General features: G+C 38.8%; 1 protein-coding gene across 1 annotated transcript in view; it reads left to right on the top strand.

The window, feature by feature from the left end:
• STXBP6 (syntaxin binding protein 6) overlaps window positions 1–25,950 on the top strand; it is a 359,755-nt gene that overhangs the window by 103,517 nt on the left and 230,288 nt on the right. Inside the window, exon 2 of the mRNA XM_036735103.1 lies at window positions 13,831–14,019. Within this exon, the coding sequence (XP_036590998.1) occupies window positions 13,866–14,019 (154 nt within the window). The 5' untranslated portion in view covers window positions 13,831–13,865. The remainder of the gene's footprint in view (window positions 1–13,830; window positions 14,020–25,950) is intronic.

The following is a 25,950-nucleotide window of genomic DNA, read 5'->3' as shown; positions in this document are numbered from 1 at the left end:
GGGAGTTTATACTGTAATATGAATTAGTCTGGAAGACCAATATATTTTTTAGTAATAAAGTCTGGAAGACCAAAAAGGCCTAAACCTCAAAGAAAGGAATATTTAATGGTGGAAGTCCAAGGCAGTGAGAAAGGTGTGGAAGATATTTTGTAGTGGGTTCTTCTTGGCAAAGATACTGGAGTGGTTTGCCATTTCTCTCTCCAGCTTATTTTACAGATGAGGAAACTCAGGCAAACAGGGTTAAGTGACTTGCCCAGGGTCACACAGCTAGTAAGTAGGGACTTTTCTCAGAGTCACTCTTGATACAAGCATAATATCAGATTGACCATTGTGGAGATAATTCCCAATTGGTTTGAAATTCTTTTTAGTAGTCTTATGAGTTATATTGAATTTTTACCATTGCAAAAACTGGGACATAAGAGAGTCTCTTTCTCTTACCTTTGAAATTGTTACCCCAAAAGGGGCCATTGAACCATGCCAGGATTCTTCTCTAACAGAGCTAATGTCTTGGATGAGAAGGATTCAGCGCTCATCATATAGCAACGATAGCAGACTATGAATACATTTCAGAAGAACATCCAAAGCAGCGTTCCCCAAATTATAGTGTGAACTCAAACTAAAAACATCAATTCAGTTTATATTAAAATTGGAGAATGTTTTGAATTGGTTTTCTTAGGGATAGAGTATGGCGTAGTGGTGAAAAAAACAAAACAAAACAAGCCAAACCACAACAACAAACAACAAACAACAAAACACAACAGGAGGTCAGAAGGCCTCAGGTTTTAATTGTACCTCTGACACTTGCTGATTGTATAACCTGGGAGAAGTAGTTTCCCTTTTCTACACCTCAGTTTCCTCAGATGTAGTACAAAGGGGCTACATAAGATGACATCTTCTCTCCTGCTTTCATGTTCTCTGGTTTGCTTCAGGACTTTTAGAAAACATACTGGTTTGCTTCTGTTTTAAATTATTGTTACATATTTTTTAAAATTTAAATTTTACTTATTTTTTCAATTAACAAAAATCTGTTTTCTTTCCCAACCAGTCTGCTCTCCTCCAATGAAACAAAGAAAAACAAAACTAGTTTAATAAATATTCATAGTAAGGTGAACTTTGACTATGTCCAAAAAACATATGCCTCAGTATGTGCCCTGAGTCTATCACCTTTCTCTCAGGAGGATGGATATTTGCTGTATGTTTCAAGGCATGGCACAGCTAAAAATAAATAAATCAAGAAAGAGAGAAAGGAAGGAAAAGAAAAAAAGCAAGGCTCATTGTTCCATTTTTTTTTAAACTTGTTTAGTTCAGATCAAGTTCCTGCTCCAAATAGAACCAATCCAACGAAGAATATTTATCTGAGACATCCTCTGACAGACATTTCTTTGCTGTATGGGTTTTCATCTAAGGATAGACTCATATGTTTGCATACTCTTCTTTTGGCTTTGATGCTGTTCTCTGTTGTAATCTCCACTTAGTAGGAAAATCATTGAGTTGCTGCCCTGGTCTCACCCTTTGCTTTTAGATTTGAATTTGAAATGATTTTTCTACTCTCGTAGCCATCTCTTTCATCAAAGAATGTATCTCTCACTACTATCTCTTGTGTTACATTTAAATGCTTATTTAGCCTTTCCCTCAGTTACATAGTTGTTTGTATAGATTTATCCTTGTGGATGTTGCCAGTTTAAATAATAAGCTCCCTGAGGGCAGGGATTTGGTTTTGTTAACTTGTTACTAATTAGCTATTGGTGTCTACCATGCCCTGGGTGTTCAGTCGAGGGTGTAGGATGCCAACAAATTTAGCTGCTTTACAAGCTTGGCTTTTACTGCCTTTGTTCATTTTAATGAAGCTTGACTGTCCAATAGACACGTTCTTGCTTGCTCTTCCCTCAGGCTTAAAGCTTTTTCTGAGACACTTGGGATTCCGTATTTGTGAGCTGAGAACTGGTTTATAGGACACCTTGGAATGAGAAGACCATATACTTTTAGTGCTTTTTCTCTATGTGATGAGCACCAGCATTGTCATATTCCAAATTAACTCTAGTTTTCCAGTTCCGACTTTTCTCTCTTTTTAAAGAATCGAGTCAATTCTCTTTTGTTTTAACTTTATTAAAGTTAGTATATCTTAAGCTGATACATAGAAATAGGGATAAAATTTGCAACAGGAAAGTGTAAACAGACGAATGTAAACATAAGTTTTTGTCCTTTGATTTAAAATGTACAAGGGACAGGCGTTGAGTACAGGATATATCAGCAGGGAAGATAGGGGACTAAAATAGCCTACGTGAAGTGAATGTGAGTCACTCTCCCCCACCCCCCTTTTTATTAGTTGATTTTAACAATAGTTAATGTTATCAAGAAGAAATTTCATCTCTTCCAGCACCAGTAGCATGATAGAAAAATGTGACAGATCCAGCAGCCAGTAGCACCTCTCAGGGTGCTTTCTCTGTACCAGGGGAGTTGGTTCTGGCTAGTGTTAAGGGAGAAATATCTCCTTTTGGAGTTCACATGGTGGGTTGCTGCCAAATAAACATATTTACCACAATGCAGAAATGACAGAAGTAAAAACCTAGTTTTTATTATTAAGCTCATGCATAGGTTCAGGCCTCATAGAAAACCCGAACAATTATGAGGAATATGACAAGGCTTGTTATGGGGAAAATGACATCAGAGTGTCAGAGAAATAATGCATTTACATACTGCAATCTTGTACATTCTTCTTGGGCTATAAAAGTTAAAGAGAAGATAGATCCATAATCCTCAGCTTCCTTCAGTGTCATAAAAGTTGAACACATTAAGCTAAATAGAGTCATAGTCTCACACATGCCCTAAGGAAACAAACTTCACTGAACAAATTCTGTAGATAAACTAAGTCAGATTACAGATTAAACTACATTTATAGGATTCACAAATAGATTCAGGAGGAGGAGGGGGAATTTACATGTTGCCAAGGAGTCAGGGACAGTTGAGATTTTTCCTCCAGCTTCTATGTAAGGAATGCTTAAGGCTTTTTTATATCCCATGAGACAGGTTTTAGTCAGGTGAGGTTAATATTGACCAAAAGATGCCAGAGAAATAAAAGGAAATAAAAAATTTCCGTAACAGTAGCAATGCTACGGGGACCCATTGTCACATGGGAAATGACCAAAGGTCCAACCACATCAGCCTCATTCTTGTTTCTAAAGTTATCTTTCCAAGTCAGCTCATGTCTCTCTCAGTGACTTCTGATCTGTCTGTTTGCTGCTAATACTAGTCTGGGAATCTTAGATTCTTACAATTTTAAAGCTTGACATTATCTTTAGACCTTCTAAGTAACGTAAAATGAGAAAACTTAGGTTCACAAAAGGCAAATAGTTTATTCAGAGTCATATAGCTAGTTTGTGATAGAACTAGGACTAAAACCTAATCAGTCTCCCCCCGCTCCCCACCTCCATCAGGTCGCTTCTAGAGGAAGACAGGTATATAACCAGAAACAATGATTGTTTTATGAAAAAATATGTGTGTGTGTGTGTATGTTTGTGTGTATATATACATATGTTTGTGTGAGCATATATATATTCAGTGTTATTTTTTGAGGAACAATATAACTTAACAGTTGATTTATTGGATATCTACTATAAGTGAACACTGTTCTAGGCACGAGAGGAGATAAAAAGAAGATTGCAAAAGGGTCCCTGTTCTTATGAAATTTATAGTCTAGCAGACTGAGTTGTAGTAAGGTAGGGTCCTATTGATAGGAATGTTTCCTTCCTTGATGCAGATTAGGATTCATCTATACTTTTGTACCCTGTTTATGTTATCTCATATATTCTTCACAGAGAATGTGTTCAGTGTATTGAATGGGCATTGGTTTTAACATATCCTTTATTCCACATTCTAGCAACATGTCTCACTCACTTCCTTCTCTGGTCACTTGCTCTGTGTAGAAAAGCAAAACAAAGATCTTTTTAGTTTATTCTGGTTAATATATTCGTATTTTCTCCTATTGTTTGTGGTGTCATGAGTTTCTGTTTTCTTATTTAGTAGTTTTTTGGGTTTTTTTAGTAGCTAGGTAACAGTGGATAAATCATTAGGCGCACCTGAGTTTGAATACTACAACACTTACTTAGTTGTGTGATCCTGGGCACGTAATTCTATGCCTCAGTTTCTTCCTTGGTAAAATGGGGATAAAAATAGCATCAGTTTCACAGAATTGTTGTGATTTAACATTTAACATGCTAAGCACTGGGTCAACCTTGAAGTCTTATATAACTGCTAGCTAATAATAATAAATAATATTCTCTGACTCTTGTGTTAGAACAAATTAATTCCTCACAATAGCAATCTTGATAGTTGTGATTTCTTTATGTCCTTAAATATGCATCTGTATTCGAATATCCTTACTTGTCTTCATAGTGTGTTTAGTTCACTTTCTCGATTATGCTAAAAATGATTGAATATGAAATAATTTAGAAAATAGAAATCATATAGAGATAAAGTTGCAACGTCAAGTTTTGTAACTCATTGCTAGCATACCCCCCCCAAAAAAATCAAAACAAACCAAAAGCCTAGTCTATTGCATTGGTATCTGACTTTCTCTTTAGTTTCTTCAATGAACTATGTACATATTCTTCTAGTAAGAGACACAGTAAGTCACAGTGAAAAGTTTGCTTAAGGGCCAAGTACTATGCATATTTAGTCTGTTATTATACATGTGTGTACATTATGGGTAATTGATCCTGGGTACCACCCCAAAGGGTGGCTTCTACTCTCACAGGTTCCAAGGTATCCTGTGGCAGCTACTCCTGAAAATGATTGCCCTCACATGAGCACAGGGTGGGCTAAGTAAGCCAACAGTTAATTAACTCAAAACAGGGGCATTTCCTGAAGATGGCAGAGTAAAAACACTTCCTCCCACAAACCTTGAGTGTGCTCTCCAGCTAATACATTGTTCATGGAAAGAAGGGGCAGTAATTTAGTAGTGAAAAATAGATGTAGGGAATACATATGGACAAAACAACTCACAGTTCTGGAACTGCAGGTTCCAGGGCCTGGAGGTTCATTTTATCCTGTGTAATCCGCACAAAGCTCCCCACTGGGCGCAGTGACTGTGGTATATCTCATGCAGCTGAACTTTCAAGGTCCATTCCTGTGTGTAGCTTGACTCTCAACTGCCACCTCTGCCTCTCTTTTGAGTTCATTGCTTTCTTTTCTTCTGCCAGGGGTCCTACTCTTCCAAGATGTTTTCATCCTTGAGTGACTGTTTTTCTGTATCCATATCTGTCAGAATTATGTGTTTTGAAATCCCTCATCTGTGTCTTTTCTCTTGAATAGATAGTTTGGTTTTTTGTTTTGGGTGATGCAGTCAGGGTTAAATGACTTGCCCAGAGTCACACAGCTAGTAAGTGTCAAGTGTCTGAGTCTTCCTGTTGAATAGACATAATCTGAACTGTTTAATGGCTGGTAGAGTGGGAAGGGAAGAAATCTCTACCATTGTTGCATAGGCATCTCAGACACAAAGAACTCTTGAGCCTGGATTCCCTGGGCTGTTCCTTTCTGGGCAGCTGCCTTCCCCCTCCCCAAGACAGCATGCCATCTGATATAGGCTCTACATGTACATTCATATTAAACATATTTTCACATTAATTATGTTGTAAAGAATTATAACCAATGGAATGAGCCATAAGAAAGCAAAACCAAAACCAAACAGAAAGAGAGCAAATAGTATCCTTCCGTCTATATTCAAACTCCGTAATTCTTTCTCTGGATGTGGATAGCATTTTCCATTATGAACCTTTTGGACTTGTCTTAGAACCTTGCATTGCTGAGAAGAGCTAAGTCCGTCAAAGTTAATCTTCATACAGTGTGGCTGTACCTATGTATAATGTTCTTCTGGTTCTGCTCTCCTTACTCATCATCAGTTCTTATAAGTCTTTCCAGGTTTTTCTGACTGCAACATTCTTTTAGAAAGAGCCAGGGACTCTTACCCTAGCACAGGCAAATGCCTTCCCAATTTATTCCTTTAGGGTTTCAGCTTTGAGGCTTTTCACATCCCAATTAGGTTATGGGAAGGCAGCTTATCCTTTCCTTGTGTCAAGTCTTTATAGCATAGGGCTGGAGCAACTTGGTGGGAGAAGACACTCTTGTGACAGTCTTGTATGTTTCCCAAATCTTCATTTCTATAGGCACTAGGCTGTAACTAGGCAATGGTTTTTTGCTGAATAATCACCAAATAGCTTGGAGTACAAGGTTCCCTAGTTTTTTTAAAATTCTAAGTCTCTCATTTTATTCCATGCAGATGAGTGGATAGGGGTGGGGAGAGGGGGAAGATGATGTCCTGGAAGCAAGTTCATTTTCTGTGTGGGCTGCTTAACTGATTGCCTGCTCTTTTTATGTATACATAAAATACTCAAAGCCTCATATCTTTAACAAGATACAAACCATCTCAAAATATCATATCTTTTGTAAAGGGCAAAATGGTCTAATGAAATCTGAAATGGGCTCACCCTTGAAAAGATGCAAATACAGACTGAATGGGAGGAGCCCTTATATCTCTTTGTCTCTGTCACTTGTTCCTTCATCCTGTAAACTGACCCATCCCTATTCTCAAAGAACTTAACCTTCTAACAGGAAGTTTAACTGATTCAACAAAGAAAGTTTGCTTTAGTAAACTTTCCAAAAGGAAGCTGATCAGTCCATGATTATATCGTTGGTCTTTTAAAGGAGGAACTAGAAAATTTACATTGATTTTGATTGTATATGAATGGTACCACCAGTTGAAGACTGCAGGTATTGAGCTAAGAAACATTACTACATTTTTGTGTTTTAAGAGGTTTTGTGTGCCTGCTAGGGCACTCTTATAACACTGAGAATTTATGTGGCTTTATATTTAATCATACACACATGAGCATGCTCTATATGCTAGTTACCTTATACACTCCATGTTCTAGGTACCTTAGGAGCATTTCTAGGACTTAGATCTCCCAAGTGATAGATGGGGTATGATTTGCTTTGGTAGGGGGAATTTCCAGCCCCAAAGGAATCACAGATTATTCCCGTGTGACCAAATATTTTCACAGAAGTTTTTTAACCTTGGATTCTATGGCAGCATGCGTCAAGCCTCTTCCTTGTCCAGAGGATCAATAGCATCTTTATACAATGTAGAGAGACTACTAGGAAATTGTTAAGCTCCAATTTTGAGTGATTCCTGAACCTTGAACAACTACGGTCATTCTATTTCTGTCAAGCAAGATTCTGCCATCAGGTTAACAAAGGCAGCTCGCTGACTTCATTTAGAAGACATAGTGAAAATTGATACTTTATAAATTGGATGGAACAACGTAATAGCCATGCTTGCTGATAGAAGGGTACAACATGCAAAGACTCATTCTCTTTAGGTCGATTGTAAGTGATACAGGCTGGAGTTGACTAACATCATACTGGATAACTGGGGTCATATTCTTTTTGTCTGCCCTTACTTCCACTTGTTGGTTCCTACGTATTACCTGTCAACTGATGATAATCCATTGATATATACAGGTAGATGGAGGGGTGTGGGATCTGGTAGAACTGGTACATTGGCTCAAAAAAGGCTTTGGAGTCCTAGGTGAGAAATAATCAGATTTTGGTACGTTATGTTGGATTTCATAGCTTTTAAGATTTCAGTTGTGTGGTTTGACTTAGATTGTGTTAGGTATGGCTTGTTGCAGTCATCCTCCAATATATATTCTCCTGTTTGTTGGGAGACTTTGTATTTCAGTTTACCCTCCCTATTTCCCATGCAATACTCAGTGATCAAAGTCCATTTCTTGAAAGAACAGTTGGATCTCCAGATTCTTCTCTCCCCACCCCCCCCCTTTCAATTTGACAGATTTTACCATGTAAAGTTTTCTAATCCTATGATAATGATTTCACAAAAATGTGTCCTGGGATGGAATTCATGGCAGAAGGGATTATTTAATTAGGTGAGGTATGTTCTTGTCCAATTTCTTCCTTTTAAAAATTACTTTATTATTTTTTATTGGTGAAAGGATAGATTGAAGCTGATGTACTTTACACTCTTATCTTTCTTAGGGTTCATGGAAATCTGATGAGGTGCCTTGAGGCTAGGGAGGTACAAATATGATGATGATGGTGATTGTTGTTGTTATTATTATCATTTACAGTGTTCCAGTGTAACGACAATGTTGCTAGCAGCTGCTGTGGGGGCGTAAGACCAACAAGACCAGCATACAGGAGGGCTGCTAGCACAGGTTTTTTGATCTGCTTTACCAAGGAAAGCAACTGTAAGGGGTTAACAATCTCAGTTTAATTATTTATATATATATACATATATTCATATATATATATATATATACGTATATATATATATACACACACACACATATATATGTATATATATGTATATATACACACAAATACATATACTACTGACTTAGTTCAGGGGGAAGAGCCAGCACCCTGAAGTTCAGAGCAAATATAAACAAATTACAAACAAACAATATAAACAGATCAACATTTCTGTCTAGCCAAATGTAACAATAATGTGGCCAGCAGCAGCTGTGGAGGTGTAAGACCCGACAAGACTAGCAACAAGAGCTGCCAGCACAGGTTCTTTGATCTACTTTACTAAGGAAAGTAACTTTAGGGGGTTAACAATCTCACTTTAATCAAACATACAAATATCATTAACTTAGTTTGGGGGAAAAAGCCAGCACCCTGAACTTCAGAGCAAATACAAACAAACTACAAACATGTAGAGACCCAGACCTGAGTCTGAGTCTGACCTCAATGTGAACTCTTCATGTTTTGAGGAAAGGCTCCAAGGAATGCTCCAAACAGGGCCTCTGTGTACCCAGACTGAGATGGAACACGGAGATACAGTACAGGAAAAAGAAAATGTGGCATGTGAAAAACAAAGTGATAATATTGAAGAAACACAGGCAACATTCTTGGCATATAACTCACACAAAGGCTTCAAAGCAGTAGAAACACTATATAAGAACTTGCCTAGCTTTCAATAAACGTGCTGTGTTCCAGTACCCACCCAATCCGTGTCTTCATTTCCTGGTGACTCTGGTTGGGGTCCACCAGCTGGACCCCGACACAAACAGAGACAATATAAACAGACCAAATCACAATTCAGTTACCAGAGAAGAACCAATGGGTCTGGGTTAGCGAAGCCGGGAGGTAGTTACGATGGCTTGCCCAGAGTCTCACCACTCCTTCCATCAGTGAGCCCCAAAGGAAAAACGCCAATTTCTGAGTTTATATACCCTGTTCAGGGTCAGAGGGTGTCACAACATGCGACTCAGACGCACATGGTTAGGCCTTCCCTTGAGTAAGCAGGTCATCAAAGACTCCCAATTCAATCAAAGATTCCTTAGTGCAGAGAAGCACTCCAAAACAGACAACAAAAAGTTCACTTTGCTTGCCATTGCATTTGAAAGGCAAGACTCATCAAAGGTACTTGATTACCCCAGCATTCCAAAAGAGAAAACAATAAAAAAACAGTTCCACCTTAACTAACATCCAGCTATGTTAGAACTTCTATGCTTAGGAACGTACTTAAATGACTTCCGGGAGAGAAAAATATTTAGTGGCTCTTTTGAAATCATAGATTGCTATTTGAATTGGTCTAATCAGTTTGCTCTGGTTTCTTTCTGATGGCGGCAGGAAGGTTCTGTTGTCAGTGATGTAATTCACTTAGCATTTTGTTGTGGACCTCTGTCTCTAAGGCATTTAGAATGTAATAGCATGTGCTATAGCTGTGTCTGTATCTGTCCCCTCTGCTAGGCTGTAGGCTTCATGAGGGCAGAGAGCACACTTGTATCCATCTCTGTCAGTGCATAGTGCTCTGCATGAGGGATCTTTGCTAAATGAAGGATTTGACTCCAGTTCCTGGAATAGAAGGGGCATCAAGGTGGTGCGGTGGATAGAACCTGGAGCCAGGAAGATCTGAGTTCGTATCTGGCGCTAGATACTTATTAACTGTGTGACCTTAGGCAAGTCACTTCACCCCTATTTGCCTCAATTCCCTATATGTAATGTAGGGATACACTGGAGAAGGAAATGGCAGCATTGCAATATCTTTGCCAAGAAAACCTCATGGATAAAAGTCCATGGTGTCACATAGATTCAGACAACAACTGCTAGAACAGAAACACAGGAACTGATTTTGTTTGAAGAGAGTTCTGGAAACCTCCCTCTGCTCTTGACCTCTTTCCACACCCCATGCCTACATCATTCTGTTAAAACACAAAAACCATTTCCCAAGTAAGAAATTGGGGCTGAGAGACTTACTGCTGCTACTTCTGCAACATTTAGATCCCAGTGACAGATTGTCTCTTGCTTGGTGTTTTTTAATAAGCCTGATAAGCTATTCCAGAACATAAAAGGGCCCGCTGAACTCTTGGAGGGTCAGCCTTACTTATTATTTATTGGCTACAATATTTGGGAAATTGTGCCACAAGACTTGACCCTGTACGTGGTTCAATTTATTTTCATCATTTATTTTCATACTTAAATTTAGACAGTAAAATGGTATAGTTGATGGGAGCACTGACTTTGGAGACAGGAAGACCTGAGTTCAAATCTTACCTCAGATTTTTTACTAGCATTGTGAACCTAGGCAAGTCGTTTAAACATGTCTGTCTCAGTTTCCTCGTCTGTAGAATGAGGATGATAATAGCACTTACCTCCCAGGGTGCTGGTAAGAATAAAATGAGATTCTCACTTTGGCATTTACTATGTTTTAGTGTATTTACAAATGGTCAACTCAGCTTCTGAAATTAAACATTTTATTAGCAAAAAAAAGAATAAAATGAGATAATATGTTAAGTGCTTTGTAAACTTTAGATCGATCTCTCTCTCTCCGTATATATCTTTATATGTAATATAAATTATATATATGCATATTATATAAAATTAAAACAATATATAATTTTATATATAATGTAAGTTTTTGGCTATCTACTCTTGTCACTAAATCTGGAATGATGGGGTTAGAATTCAGATTGATCTTGAAAAAGTAAAAATAAACCGGATGGAGATAAATTGGGTAGCACAAGTAAAGGATGAAAAATAAATTATGCAGTCTGAGATGGGGCCTTCTCTGTTCAAGTCCAGCAGGGAGGGAAAAAAAAATCCTCACTATGTGAAGCAAAGAAGTGTCCCTCTTCCCCCCCTTTTTTTCCTTAAACATAAATACAACTTGGATTTGTTTACAAGAATATAAATTATAGGAATTTTCAGCAATATTTCTAAAACACTTGGCCACTGTTCTGTGTGATCCTGATGAAGTCGCTTAACCTCTGTCTGCCTCAGGTTCCTAATTTATAAAGTGGGGATAATACTAACACTTCCCTCTCAGTGTTGTTGTGAAGATAAAATGAGTTAATATTTGTAAAGCACTGTGGAAATCCTGGCTATTATTACTATAATCATTAATTTTATGTAAGCTCCTATTAGAAATATATAGTACCAGCTAATCCAATCCTTTTTTATTGCAGATGGGGAAGCTAAGGTCCCAGGAAGGGAAATGATTTATCCAACATCACCCAGTTACTGACAGCTTGTAGAGGAAATAGAAGAGTCTAGAACAGAAAGGCTAGATTTCTTACTATGTTAGCATTGAAAAATAGGGTATTTGGAGATAGGCTAAAGTAATGAAATATTTAGCCTAATCCCAAGAATGCTAGGACATTAAGTTCATGGTCTTTCAACTTCAGAAATCATTCAGTTCATTTAAGTGCCTGCTGTGTGCTGGGCTTGCCGTTTAGTAAGAAAATGATATGATACCTGTCCTGAAGAAGCAGTTCAGTCATTTTCAGTCACTTCCAAGTCTTTGTGACCCTATCTGGAGTTTTCTTGGCAGAGATTCTAGAGTGTTTTGCCATCTCCTTCTCCAGCTCATTTTACAGATGAGGAAACTGAGGCAAACAGGATTAAGTGACTTGCCCAGGGTCATACAGCTACTAAGTGTCTGAGGCCAAATTTGAATTCAGGAAGATGAGTCTTCTTGACTCCAGTCTTGGTACTCTACTATGCCACCTAGCAGACCTGAAGATGAAGTCTAATTTTATAAGTATGCATCTACAGAGAAATACAATATAATACAGCTTATAGTATTATAGGGGTAAAGGTGAAATGCTCTGTCTCCTATGAAACTTTGAGAAGGCATGGAATACTTCTTTTTTAACATTTCTTGATACATTTTGTTTTGATACAAGAGTCACTTAAGATCAGAGGCTTATAGATTTCGAGGTAGAAGGGACCTCATAGATTGTCTTGTGTAACTCTCTCGTTTTATAGACATGGGAACGGAGATCCTGAGAGGATGTGACTACTTACAGTGTAAGAAACTGTGGCAATGTTGGGATTTGAACCTAGTTCCTTGGACTTCAAATCTAGGACTGTTTCCATGATGACACACTGACTCCCCTTCAAGCACCCAAATAAATGCCTCTATAACATACAGATTCCAAACTGTGAATTTATCAAGTGGCAATAAGGTGTTGGACTTGGAGTAGTGAAGGCTTGAGTTTAAATCCTATCCCAGATGTTTATTAGTTGTCTGACTATGGTCAAAGAGTCACTTAATCGCTCATAGGCTTAGCTTTCTCATCTATAAAATGCGGATAAGAATAGCACCTACTTGCTAGGATTTTTGTCAAGACCAAATGAGATAGCATATGTAAAGTACTTTGCCAACGTTAAAGCTTTCTCTAAGTGCTAGCTATTTACCAGTTGTTAACAGAAAACAGGGATGTATCTTTTAACGTTGACAATATAATAGTAACGTATACTTTTATTTGACCAGAATCTTGGTTCAGAGAAACAGTTTTAACTGCTTTGCTGAGGGAAAGACAACATGTGGCAAACAGCAGCTCTTCATCATAGGTAGAACGGAGAGAAGGACTTAAATTGCAGTTAAAGCGGGTGTAGAGGAACTGCAAGGAACTCTGTGACTTTAAGGATTCTTGGGCAATGGAATAGGCAGGCTCTCAGTTGGGGCCTATGGAACCTTGTGCCGTGTAGGGTAAGGGAGAAGAAAGACGTTAGCCAGCATGAATAGCGCTGAGCTTGGCATTGGACCTGCATTTGAATATTGGCTCTGTCGCTTAAACTGCCTTTGTGACCTTTCGTTAACATCTTTGGGCTTCAGTTATCTGCAGAATGAAGATGTTGGACTAGTTGTCTCCTAAAGTCTTTTAAAGCTCTAGATCTATTATTCTATGATGTTAGATTTAGGAGTGATCAGAGGGCATGTATTGACAAACTAAAGAACACTTTGAAGTAGTTAATTTCTCCCAAGAAAGGCTAAAGGCAGATGTACCTATTTTTTATGTTCATAATTGAGGAGCACACTTTTTTAATGAAGACGCTGTGTTATAAAGTAGTGGTTAACTTAGAAATAGAAACTTTCTTTATAAGAAAAACAACTTGCTACCTATTTTTATAGTATTATTGTATTCTTGGTGCTATATAGAGCTATAGTACTTGGTGCTAGATAGTACTGGAGCAGCTATGTGGCACAGCGGATAGGGCACTGGGCTTGGTATCAGGAAGACTCATCTTCTTGAATTCAAATCCAGTATCGGATACTAGCTGTGTGACTCTGGACAAGTCACTTAACCCTATTTGCGTTAGTTTCCTCATCTGTAAAATGAACTGGAGGAGGAAATGGCAAACCACTCCAGCATCTTTGCCAAGAAAACCCCAAATGGGATCTCAAGAGTCAGATATGACTAAACAATACCACCATGTAGTGTATTCTATAGTATCTTATTGTATTTTTATGGGGAATTCTTATAGTAACATTAACTCTGATCCTTCTTGTGGTTTTTGCTTTAGAGAAATTACTGAGTGTCCTCCATCTTTGATCTACAATGAGTGCCAAATCTGCAATCAGCAAAGAAATTTTTGCACCTCTTGATGAGCGGATGCTGGGAGCTGTCCAAGTCAAGCGGAGGACGAAGAAAAAGATTCCTTTCCTAGCAACTGGGGGTCAAGGCGAATATTTAACCTACATCTGCCTGTCAGGTAAGGAGGAAAAAAATGATCTTAACTGAAATAATTTTATATTTAAAAATGATTCTCAATTATGCAGAGTCTAATTGGCCAATCTGTATATAATTCATGCCCTTTGTCTCCCTAAATTCCTGCTCCTATACTTTTGTTTGGTCTTGCTTTTATAGTGTCAATGAGAGGAGGTGAGATTTTACTTAGGAAATTTGGCTAAGGGCTTTTAGGTAAGTTTGAAGATTAATGTGTCCATGTATTACTTTTTGTTCAGTGTTACTGATAATGGAGATTTTACTAGCCTTTCTTTTTTTCACTTATTTTATAATTATTTCTGGTTATCTGGATGGCTTATTCTTTGCTGGTGGCATGAGATGGAGCAGCTTTCATTTTCATAACTAGTGCAGATAAGCAGTGACGGGTGATGTCACAGGATGGATTCTGGTACCTTTTGAAATGTGAGAATGACGACAAGGCTCCCAGCTCATTGTTTGACAGCAGGTGGCTTGTCAGGTAGATGCACTGCTTTTATTAAGCTCCCTTTGAGCACTGTTTTCTTTTTCTGAAGAAGCATTGCTGCAGGATTTATTCTGGAATCAGAACTCAGATTTTTCTGATAAAAATTGGAATGGGACTTCCCATAGGATTGTAGGAGTTTCCAATCTGATCCCTCGGGTGTATAGAAACACCACATTTGAGACTATTGCTTTGGACAGGTCGAGAGATTAGTAGAAACTTAGAATTCATCAAATTGAATCCACCCTCACTTTACAGATGAGGAAACCGAAGCCCCAAAAGGTGAAGTGACTGAGTGTTTTATTTTGGTAATAGAGGAATACTAGAGGTAGAGGATGGGCAGATAGGTGGCTCAGTGGATAGAGCACTGGGTCTGGAGTCAGTAAGACCTGAACTCAAATCTGGCCAAGTCACTTAACCCATGTGTGCCTTAATCTACAGGAGAAGGAAATGGCAAACCACTCCAGTATCTTTGCCAAGAAAACCACGTGGGTAGTATGGTCCAACTTGGTCATGGGGAGCTGAATACAACTAAACAACAACAAGAGATAAAAGATGCACAGTAATGCCAAGAAGCAAAAGGCCTGGAGGGAACAGCTTTATGTTCTGTTATCACTTAAACGCTAACTTTTGAGGCTTCTTCCAGTTTTTAGATTCTGTGGTTCTACCACTTGCCCAAGGCCACACCAGGTAGTAAGTTTTGGAGTCATAATTTGAAATGAGGTCATCGTATTGTAAATTAGATATTCTTTCTACTGTACTGCACTTCCTTAGAAACAAAGCCCCCTGCTAGGGATGTGTTTTTTAAATGGATTTTTATGCTTTTGTTTTAGAAAATAAAAAAGAGATAGACTGCTGATTGATCTCAGACCGTGTATACCTTCCTTTCAAATAATAGATAATAATACTCACTTATTTTCATAATGCTTTGCAGTTTCACAGCATATACGTGTACATTCTTATTTAAGGCTTGTAGGGTACCACCCCATCTTATGGATGAGGAATCTGGATACTCTGGAGATTGACTTATGACCACTAATATATTGTGTAATTAATGGAAATTTGAGTACCAATAAGGTAAAAGTCATAGAGGCAGGTTGGTTTAGTGGCTAGAGAGCTGGCCTTGGAACTGAGAAGATCTGGGTTCAAGTCTTACCTTTTCTTTCTGTTTTTGTGGGCAAATCATTTAGTTTCTCAGTGCCCCCTGCAACTCTGTAAAACTATAAAGCATGGGACAACTCTGGGTTAGCATCAGTGGAGGGAATTTCTACATTATCAGTAAAATCATAGGTCTGGGGCTCTCTCATCAATCATGCCTCCCTACCTTCCCCACCAAAAAAAAGTGGGGGTTTAATGACAAAAGTTCCTAAGGAGTTCATTGATAAAAAGAGAGTCACCACATATACCAACACTTTGAAAGCAACACGTTTTGTGTTAGCAAAGAACTGGAAACAAAGTGAATGCCATTTGATCAGGGAATGGCTAAACAAATGGTGATATATCAAGGGAATGGAATATATTACTGTACTGTAAGACATGAAGACTATGAATACAGAGAAGCATGGAAGGACTTACATGAACTGATGCAAAATGGTGTAAGTAGAACCAATAAAGCAATATACAAAATGCCACAATGATGTAAATGGAAAGAAGAGCCACCACAAAACCATCTTATAAAATACTGCAAAATTCCAACAAACAAATAGAGCCCCAAAGAAGAAATGTGAGAAGTCACCCTCTCCACACCACCAGACTTCTTTGCAGAGGTACAGGGGTACGTGATTGTGGAACAATCCATATATTTTCAGAATTTTTTCCAATATATAGATTGGTTTTGCTGATACTTTTTCTTGTCTTCTTTTAATTTTTTTAAATAAATTCTATGTCTTATAGGATGGCATTCTGAGGAGGAAGAATGAGGAGAGATATAGTGTGAAATGTGATATAAAAATGGAAGAAATCAATTAAACACTTAAAAAAATAGACTATACTGTACCTTTCTAGGAATAGTATCATAAGACTTTATTTTTGGTGAGAATAGGGCCTTGAAAATGTTTGTATTTCTTTAGTTATGGGTTTCTTGTGTTGATAATGAAAAGTTGAAAAACAATTTTATTGCTGAGTTGAATCTTAGACTGTGGGATTTTGCCAAAACTGGCCCTTGGACATAAAAAGATTCTTATGTCTCGTCATTTTGCTCCTATCCTACTTTGTAGGTATTTTTTTCCCCTTAGGAAGCAGTGGTAAGCGACAGGTGACTGTCTGGTCCAAAAGCTAACAGTTCTTCTCTAGATGTATATAACTGAACAGTTTTGCTTAGATTTTGGCTACTCACTATTGCCTGTCTATTTCTGTCTTGTCCTGCGCAGGAGTGATAGGGAGATTCTGACAACCTAATCTCTGTGAGATAGCATAACCATTTCCTCTGCTATTGAGGATAATGACCTGGGAAGAGGAAAAGTTAGGTTAGAGGAGGGCTGGGTATCTTTGACAAATACCCATCAGCTTCAAGCTCCAAGTCTGAATCTCTGAGCTGTGCTTTTCCACTGCCATCCGATTGAGGAAAATCCTTTGTTCTCACCAGCTCTTGCCATTTGACTGTTTTAAGTTGTGTAAGGGTAGATTGTTGAAATAGATCTGACGTTTAGGCAGATAGCTTAACTGAAGGGGAGGAGGGGGAGCTGGGTGAGATTGACACCCAAGTCTTTCCAATTCTCATTTATTTTTTAATTGAGAGGGAAGAATAAGGAAGCATCATTCACAGTTTGCATTATTTTCACACTTTGAGTTCAACCAAGGAACTGGTGGCAGTTTTTGGAGCCCACCTGCTGCTTGAAGACATGTCAGTCTCATCCTTGATGATGTTTGCCAAAGCCAAAATTCAGTCTCCTCCCTTCTCATTCTGACTGACTGTGATTGTCTTTCCTTTTCAGAAGGGAAGATAGCAGTAGAGTAGTTTTTATTTAAGGGACTGGGAAGCATTGTGTCTTCTTTTATTTTGGTTGTGTGGGTTTGCCCTCCTCTTTTCTTTTTAAGCACAAATTTCCTTCAACTGTGTTCACTTTCCCACCCCAAACCTTTAAATCAGACTGATGTTCTGCTTGGAATGGCCAAAGAGCTGCCAAATAAGTTTGGTCTGAAATGAGACTGTCCCCTTCAGTCTCCTCCAACCAGTTTTGGATGTGATGGTGAAGGTGACCAACCTATTCCTGATGGGTTGATTAAGAATCATCATTTATTTTGGAAAATTATAGAATTTAGAGCTGCAAGAGATGTTACAGGTGACCTCATTGTGACTTGTCCAAGGTCACAGAGATATAATCAATATTGCGGCCTTCTCCAAATTCACTGAGGGTTTTTTTTAACTGATTTCAGGGTAACAATCTGAAAATATTTTTGGGTATTTCTGCAGAGAGAGTACAAAGTTAAGTGGAGTATTAAATTGCATACATATTATATATTCCAGACATTTTTATAGACTTTTTTTTTACATAAGTGTGTTATTTTGAATTTTTTATTTAAGTAGTGCTTCATTTCTCTTTCTTGACCCTTTACCATAGAATTCCTATCCTATGGAGTAGAAGTCTGTTATGACTCTGATGGTTATTAAATGTTGAAATGAATTGCCTAGAGAAATCATGAAATATCTTTGAAGAGGGGAATAGAGAACCCTGTGTCCTTTTGGGGATGGCTTAGGTATATAGTTTGGGATGAGGGAGGCATCCTGGTTTAGTGGGAAGAATGACAAATTTAGATACAGAAGACCTGTCTTTGTATCTGGTGACTACTTTGTGTCTTCAGAATATCAATTAACCTCTCTGGAGGTCAATTTCCTCAACTAAAAGAATGAACTATTTTCAGAGGTGTCAAACTCTGATCTGCACAAGTGATCCAAACTAGATTAAAATCAGTTAATCATTCAATCAATAAACATTTATTAAGTGCTTACTATATGCCAGGTATTGTGTTAAGTAAGCTCTGAGGATACAGAAAAGGCAAAAGATGATCCTTGCCCAAAGGGAGCTTACAAGCCAATGGGGGAGACAATATGCAAAAAAATACATTCAAAGCAAGCTATATACCAGACAGATAGAAGATAATTAAGAGGGAAAACACTGAATTAAGAGGGGTTATGGAAGACTTCTTATAGAAGGAGGAATTTTAGTTGGGATTTAAAGGAATCTAGGGAGGTCAGTAGGTTGGAGAGGAAGAGAGAGAGCATTGGAGACAGCCAGAGAGAATGCTCAGAGTGGAGAGATGGAATATCTTGTTCCTGGAACAGCCAGGAGGCCAGTGTCACTGGATGGAAGAGTATGTGTATGGGAGTAATGTTTAAGACTGGAAAGGTAGGAGGGGGCAGGTTATGAAGGGCTTTGAATGCCAAACAGAGCATTTTGTTTTTAGTCAAGGAGGCAATAGGGAGCCACTGGAGTTTATTGAGGTGACGTGATCAGACCTGTGCTTTAGGAAAATCACTTTAGTGGCCGAATGGAGAATGAATTAGAGTAGGGAGAGATATGAGGCGGGCAGACCCACCAGCAGGTTATTGCAGTAATCAAGGTGTGAGGTGATGAGGGCCTGCACTACAGCGGTGGCAGTGTCAGAGGAGAGAAGGGGGTGTATTTGACAGATGTTAGAAAAGATTAGACAAAGCTATAATCCATAGGCTTTGGCAACAGCTTTGATACAGGGGAAGGAGAGAAAATGAAGAATTCAGGATGACTCCTAGGTTGAGATCTTCAGGGCATGGGAGGATGGTGTTGCCCTCTACCACAGTAGGGAAGGTAGGAAGAGGAGAGGATTTAGGGCAGGGGTGGAGAACTTGGGGCCTCGAGGTCACATGTGGCCTTCTAGTTCCTCCAGTGTGGTGTGGCCTTCTGACTGAACAGAAAAAATACTTTTATTAAGGGGATTTGTTCTGTGAAGTTTGGATTCAGTCGAAGGGCCCCACTTGAGGACCTAGAGGACCACATGTGGCCTCAAGGCCGCAGGTTCCCCGCCCCTGATTTAGGGGGAAGCATGGTGAGTTCTGTTTTGGGCAGACATATTGGGTGTAAGATGTCTACTAAACATCCACCTGGAGACCTCTAAAGGGCAGCTGGAGATGCAAGATTGAAGATTATCAGAGAGGGCAGGATAGGTAGATCTGAGAATTATCAGCATAGAGATGGTAATTAAATCCTTGGGAGCTAATGAGATCACCAACTGAAGTATTTTAGAGGGAGAAGAGAAGAAGGCTCAGGATTGAACCTTAAGGGACACCGATTGTTAGAGGCATGATTTGGAAGAGGATCCAGCAAAGGAGAGAGGGAAGATTAAAAAGTAATTGGAAAATGTTAAAAAATATAAAAATACAATAAAGCATAGGTAATGTTAATTTGGCGTTTTCTGTCATTATGTAGCTGGCAGCACTGTTTCGATTGAAGTTTGACACCGCTGGACTAGAAGATCTTGGGTCCTTTCTAGCTGTGGTTGTGCTTGGAAGGCCAAGAAATTGGAAAAGATGTTATAAGAACTCCATGTTTCTCCTTTGCTTTCAGATCTTAAGTTATATAAGCCATCGGATGAGAAGCAAAGGATGCTAGGCAGATTGTTAAGTGGTACCTAATAAATTATTTCAACAGTCCATTATTAATTCAGTTCAACAAAGATTTATTAAGCACCTATTATATGCAGGATTAAATTATAGCCCCTGCTGCCAGAGAGGTCTAAAGGTAGGGATAAAGCATTTAAACTGATGACAGTCTGAGGAGGGAAGAGAGAAGATAAATTGCAGGTATTAGGAAAGGTGGGTGATAAGAAAATAGGATGCCTTTTGAACTGAGCCTTGAAGAAACCTAAGGATTTGAAGAGGTAGAGGGGAGAAGGTCATGCATTTTAGGCGTAGGGGATGTCCTGTTCGCAGGTATGAAGGCTGGAGAAAGAATACTGATTTGGGGCAGCAGCTAGTAGCCAGCTGACTGGAACATAGAATGTAAGAAAGGAACATTGGACCATGGATTGGGAGTAGGACGGAACTTTCCATGTTATCAGGTAAAGCCTCCTCATTTTACATATGAGGAAACTAAAACCCAGAGAAGTTAAATGGCATACCCAAAAAGTAATGGGAAATGTCTGGAAATGGAGTCACGTTGTGAAGGGCTTTCAGTGCTCAGCTGGGGAATTTGTGTTTTATTATACCAGCAATGAGGAGTACCAGAAGATTTTTGATTGGGGGCTGGGGGCCTCTATGGTCAGGTTTTTACTATAGACGGTTGTTTTTGTTTTTACTTATTTATTTATTTTTGGGAGGGGTAGATTTGTGGAGGATTAATTGAAGAAGAGACTGGTAATAGGGAGATCATAATGAGTAGCATTCAAGAAACAGCATCAGGAGGTGATGAACCAGGATGGTGGATGTGTGAGTGGAGAGAAGGGGACAGATATAGATGGATAAATGGAGAGGTAAAATCCATAAGACTTGACAGCTGATTACATTTGGGGAGGGAAAGAGAGAAGAGGTAAGGATTAAGCTAAACTTGTGAACCTGGGTGAGTTAGAAGGTTGCTGTTGTCCCCAGCAGACATAGAGGATTTTGGAGGAGAGGGAAGATTTAATGGGGGAAAGCTACTAATAATTTGTTTTGAGACATGTTGAGTTTGTTGTGCTTAGAGGATATCCATGGATAGCCATCTAATGGGCAGTTGGAAATGCAGGCTCTGTAATTGTTCTTGTTGAGTCAGCCTCTCTCTATCTGTAGTAGTTATCTGAGCAGTGTTAGGCATTACCTGTCATCATTTTGGGGTATTCTTTTTTTAATAAAATGTGATGGAATTTCTTGAGTTTTATAACAGAGACTGGTACATGATCTCTGGTGGTGTCGCCCCATGTGGCAGAGGCCAAAGAGCCTCCTTTCAGGAGAGTAATGATGACGTAATTGAAGTGCTTTGAAGGAACTGTGGAGTAGGATAAACATTCTTAACTGGTTCCATTCTGCTAACCACTCAGTGCATGTTTGCCTCTTTTGTTGGCTGTAGTGGCAGACACAATTGCCAAACTAAGATGCCTTCAGAAGTCCTTTTATTCTGCCTCAGGCTATTGATTCTTTTTTGGTCTGAACTTGGTGAAACCCACCCTACTTAAAAGCTGAACTAAGTCTGAGCCTACTGTCCCCAAAGATCTACTTGGAATAGGGGAAAGTGTGCCCCTGACATGTTGGGAGAACATGTCCTTTTTTTTTTTTTTTTTAATACTTTGCTATGTCTTTGAAGCAAAAATCCTTTCCTAAAAGCTAAGTGATTTTTGAATGGTAAAATGGAACTGGGGTACTAGTTACTGGAACCCAACAGTAGGAGGTGAGGAAAACACAACTGGTAAGGGCTCAAGTTGGTGACATTAAAGATACCCCAAACCTCTCAGCGTACCCCTAGAACTCTGTTGGGAAGGTATAGCAACATGTCTCTGGAATAGTGGTCAAGATACTTGTTATACTTTTTAAAAGTTAAAAGTAATTTTGGCAATTAATGGTTAATTTCCCTTTTAAGCTAGAATCCATTGATAGAATCAAGTAAGATAGGATTAGCTTTATGTTAAGGAAATTATGGATATTGCCAAATGAAAAGCCTAATTTCTCTGCACCTACGATATGGAAGATGACATGTGTTTCAGCCATTAGGATGCCAGTTGTAAAATACACTTTTCAGGGTCTTGATTCTTCTTCTTAGGCTTTAAAAGCCTTTGACTTTAGTGGACGATAACTTGTAATCCTGGCTGACTCACTGAATTTCCGCGCTTTGTCTTTTCTCATCGAGAAAGGTGGGAATACTTTTCTAACATTCTCATTTTTTTAGGAATCGGGCTAAATAAGGGCCGTTCCAAAAATGTTTGTGCAGTTTTAAGATTTAATAGCTTAAGACTGCGTGAAGACTTTTTGAAGAGTGCGTATGTGTGTGTGCAAAACACTTTTGAACTCTGTGGAAGGAATCTCCTTTTATATCTTAAAATTGCTTCTGTGTTGATCTGTAGTTACTTCATGTATGTCTGTCTTCTTGTTCAGACGGATGTGGAGCTCCTCAGCGTCACGACCGTGTATTCTTTCGCATCTCCCTTTCTGTCCTTCACCAATTCCCTTAGAGGTGGCTGGTGCCACAGTGGGTAGAACACAAGGCTCCGAATCAGGAAGACCAGTGTTCAGATCTGGCCTCAGTACGTACTAGCTGTGTGATTCGGGGCAAGTCACGTGATCTGTTTGCCTCAGATTCCTCAGCTGTAAAATGGGGTTAGCAATAGGCTTGACCGTGTAGGGTTGTTGTAAGAATCCAATGAGATATTGGTGAAAAGCACATAGTAGGTGCCGTAGAAATGCCTGTTACCTACCTTCCTTTACCCCTTCCCTCTAGCGTTGTTTAGTGCTTAAATGTTTACCAGGTTTAATTCAGGATGCTATTTAAATTCAATATCTGTTACAGATTTTATGAAGCTATTTGACCTTTTGCTTTCAATCTTTTAATTTGTTAATGACGCAAAGTAGAACATTCCTCTCCCCTGCCCCTCCCCCCCAAAAAATTAGTCTCAAGGAAATTCCACGTAAAGCCGGGTGACTTCTGGACAGCAGAGGAAGCATTTAGGCCTCCAGAGGCTCATCAGGGAGGTCACGCCGTAGCTTGTGATTGATACATTCCATCCTAAATACATGTGGACATATAACTGCTTTTAAAACATGTTTTCCCATTCTTGTTTTAAATCAGTCTGTGGTATGCAGGACTATATGGAGTTCCTGTCTCAGTTTTCCTAGGTGGTGATAAAGATCTCCTTGCTCTTGCTCTGTCTCAAGAAGGAGAGGTTTATGTTTGTGTTGACCAAATTATTCCTATATGTTTTATTGGAAAGCTTAATGTTTGCCACTTCAAAGGGGTTTTAAATTAAGAAGTTTAAAACCTTCTTCATCAAAGCACAGACATGACCTTGGGTTCTTGAAGAAAATGCCATCAGAGGCTAAGCTGTGACAAGTCCTACCAAGATGGAAAGCCTTTGAGTGTCAAACTGGTGACAGGTTCCATATCTTTCATTTCAGAACCATCCTACTTAAGTTAAAGATGCTCATCACCTGGTTGACTCTATAGTGATGAATCTTTAGGCTACAGCTACTCTTCTAAGAACATCTCCTAAGGCCTAGAGGGATTGTAACTGGCATTAGTGGAGGGAATAGCCAATCAGTGAAATCACTTATCCCTAAAGTATTATTAATGTAGCATTTGGATTATTTAGTGGGATGAGGTGCTGAGGGAGAAGAAAGAACTTTTAAAAGTGGCTGTAAATACCCTTTGATGAAGCTACATGTATTTCTTTTTGTTTTTTTTGGGGGGGGTTTGCAGGGCAATTGGGGTTGAGTGACTTGCCCAAGGTCACACAGCTAGTAAGTGTGTCAAGTGTCTGAGCTGAACTCAGGTCCTCCTGACCCCAGGGTCGGTGCTCTACTCACTGAGCCAACTAGCTGCCCCTAAAGCTTCTATTTCTAGAAGGCTATAGGGAATAAGACTGTATGTGGGACCCGGCAGTCATGCTGTCCTCACTATAATGGTAGTGATAATAATGACAATGGAAATAATTTATATAACTTTGGATGGCCTTCTTTGAGTCTCCCATCTTTGATCAGTGTCTTAAGGTAAAGTAGGAAATGTCTCTTCAATTCCACTCTCTCTATAAAAAGAATATATTGTTATGGAGAAGTTTTAGTGTAGTATTAGCAAACAAAATGGAGGGCCATGGAATTTTGTGAGGCCTTGGGGACATTTTGCATTTGCTGTTAGCCATGTTGGGGCAATGACATTTCACTGACAGTGATCCAGTTGAAAAGAGCAGTTATATTCAATATTTCTGAATAAGCTTCAATATAGTCTTAGGACACATGAATATCAATGAAGAAATAAAAACTATAAAAGTATGCCAAAATGTACAAAGTTTTATTTGGTGGAAAACCCCACAAATAGTTAATCATTTCTGTATCATCCAAAGATTTGTAAAGCACATTTGATCCTCATAGCAGCTGGTAAGTGGTTCTTGCAGATGGGGAAATTGAGAAAGACAGAGGTTAAGTGATTTACCTTGAGTCACACAGGTAGTAAAAATCTCAGGCAAGATTTGAACTCAGGTTTTCCTGACTCTGGGCCCAGTACTGTATGCACTGCTCTAACTACCACTATATAGGAAGTTGGTGCATGCATGTATGTGCATGCCCATGCACACATTCACATTCATATTTTATAGAAGAGGAAACTGAGGCAGAGAGGTTAGGTGATTTGCCCAGCATCACATAGTTAAGTGTCTCAGGCAGGGTCGGAACTCAGATATCTTATTGATTCCAAGTCCAGTTTTTTTTTTATAGTGATATCTTGATGCTAATAAGGATAAGTAAATAACTATAAGGTTTCTTCAATCTTCTCATCTTATTGATGCAGAAACTAAGACACAAAGTGGTGCAGTAATTTGCCCAGAGCCACCTAGGTAGTAAGTAACAGTCAGAATGTATATTTTGGTAGGAATAAGGCCAGACCTGTGATTTCTTTGCTCCAGGCAAGCCATAGACGTGTTAACTCTCTCTACTACACTGAAAGTTGGCACCTTCTTTATAGCTTACGGTCTTAGAAAGTTCTACAGAGCCCAAAGACTTGCCCATGGTCATATTCCCACTTTGTGATCAGAGTCTAGAGGTGAACAGGTTTTCCTGACTTCGAGATTTGTTCTCTTTCCACTAGACTACAAATTGTCTCTCAGTTTGATGCCCTGGAATTTTGAGAACATTGGTGAAATTCTTTATGAAAAGATTTTGAAATTGAGGTAATATAAACATTTATCATGCCATGCCCAACAAGCAGAGAATTTTTACTTTCCATCGAGCCATATAGCATCACACCCTTAGTCAACAACATTCAGACGGTGTGGTGGGGAAGGGTCAGTGAGTTGGCATGCCCCAATTTGAATCCTAACTTCTACTTTGTTACCTGTGGGTACTTGGTCAAGTCACAACTTTTCTGAGGCTAGATGACCTCATCTCTAAAATGGGCTTTTTTGTTTTACTTTATGATCCACTTGTATTAGATCATCTCAAGTCTAGCCTTTAATTATTGAAGAGAGGGATAGGAAAAGAGAAAGAAAAACAGAAAAGATTAATATAGGATATCTGGAGGTTGAGTGAAATGCTTAAGTTAATGAATGTCAAGTAAGTAAAGGCCACAAAATTTATCAATCTGTCCTCCTGACTCATAAAGATATAGAAGTAATGAAATCAAACATTATGTTGAAATTAGCATCATTCTTGGTTCACTCAACTTAAATAGGCCCCTTATATTAGTCAAGCTATCAAGTGGCTCTTTCTAAAGCAGTTTTCCCTTTAAAGCACAAGTAATATTGCCACATGATTAAGTGAAGGACTTTTTTAGTTTCGCGTAAGGACTTTTA

This window comes from Trichosurus vulpecula, chromosome 8, assembly GCF_011100635.1.
Source record: "Trichosurus vulpecula isolate mTriVul1 chromosome 8, mTriVul1.pri, whole genome shotgun sequence".
NCBI classification, from domain to species: Eukaryota; Metazoa; Chordata; class Mammalia; order Diprotodontia; family Phalangeridae; genus Trichosurus; species Trichosurus vulpecula.
This window is presented reverse-complemented; position numbering and strand designations above follow the sequence as displayed.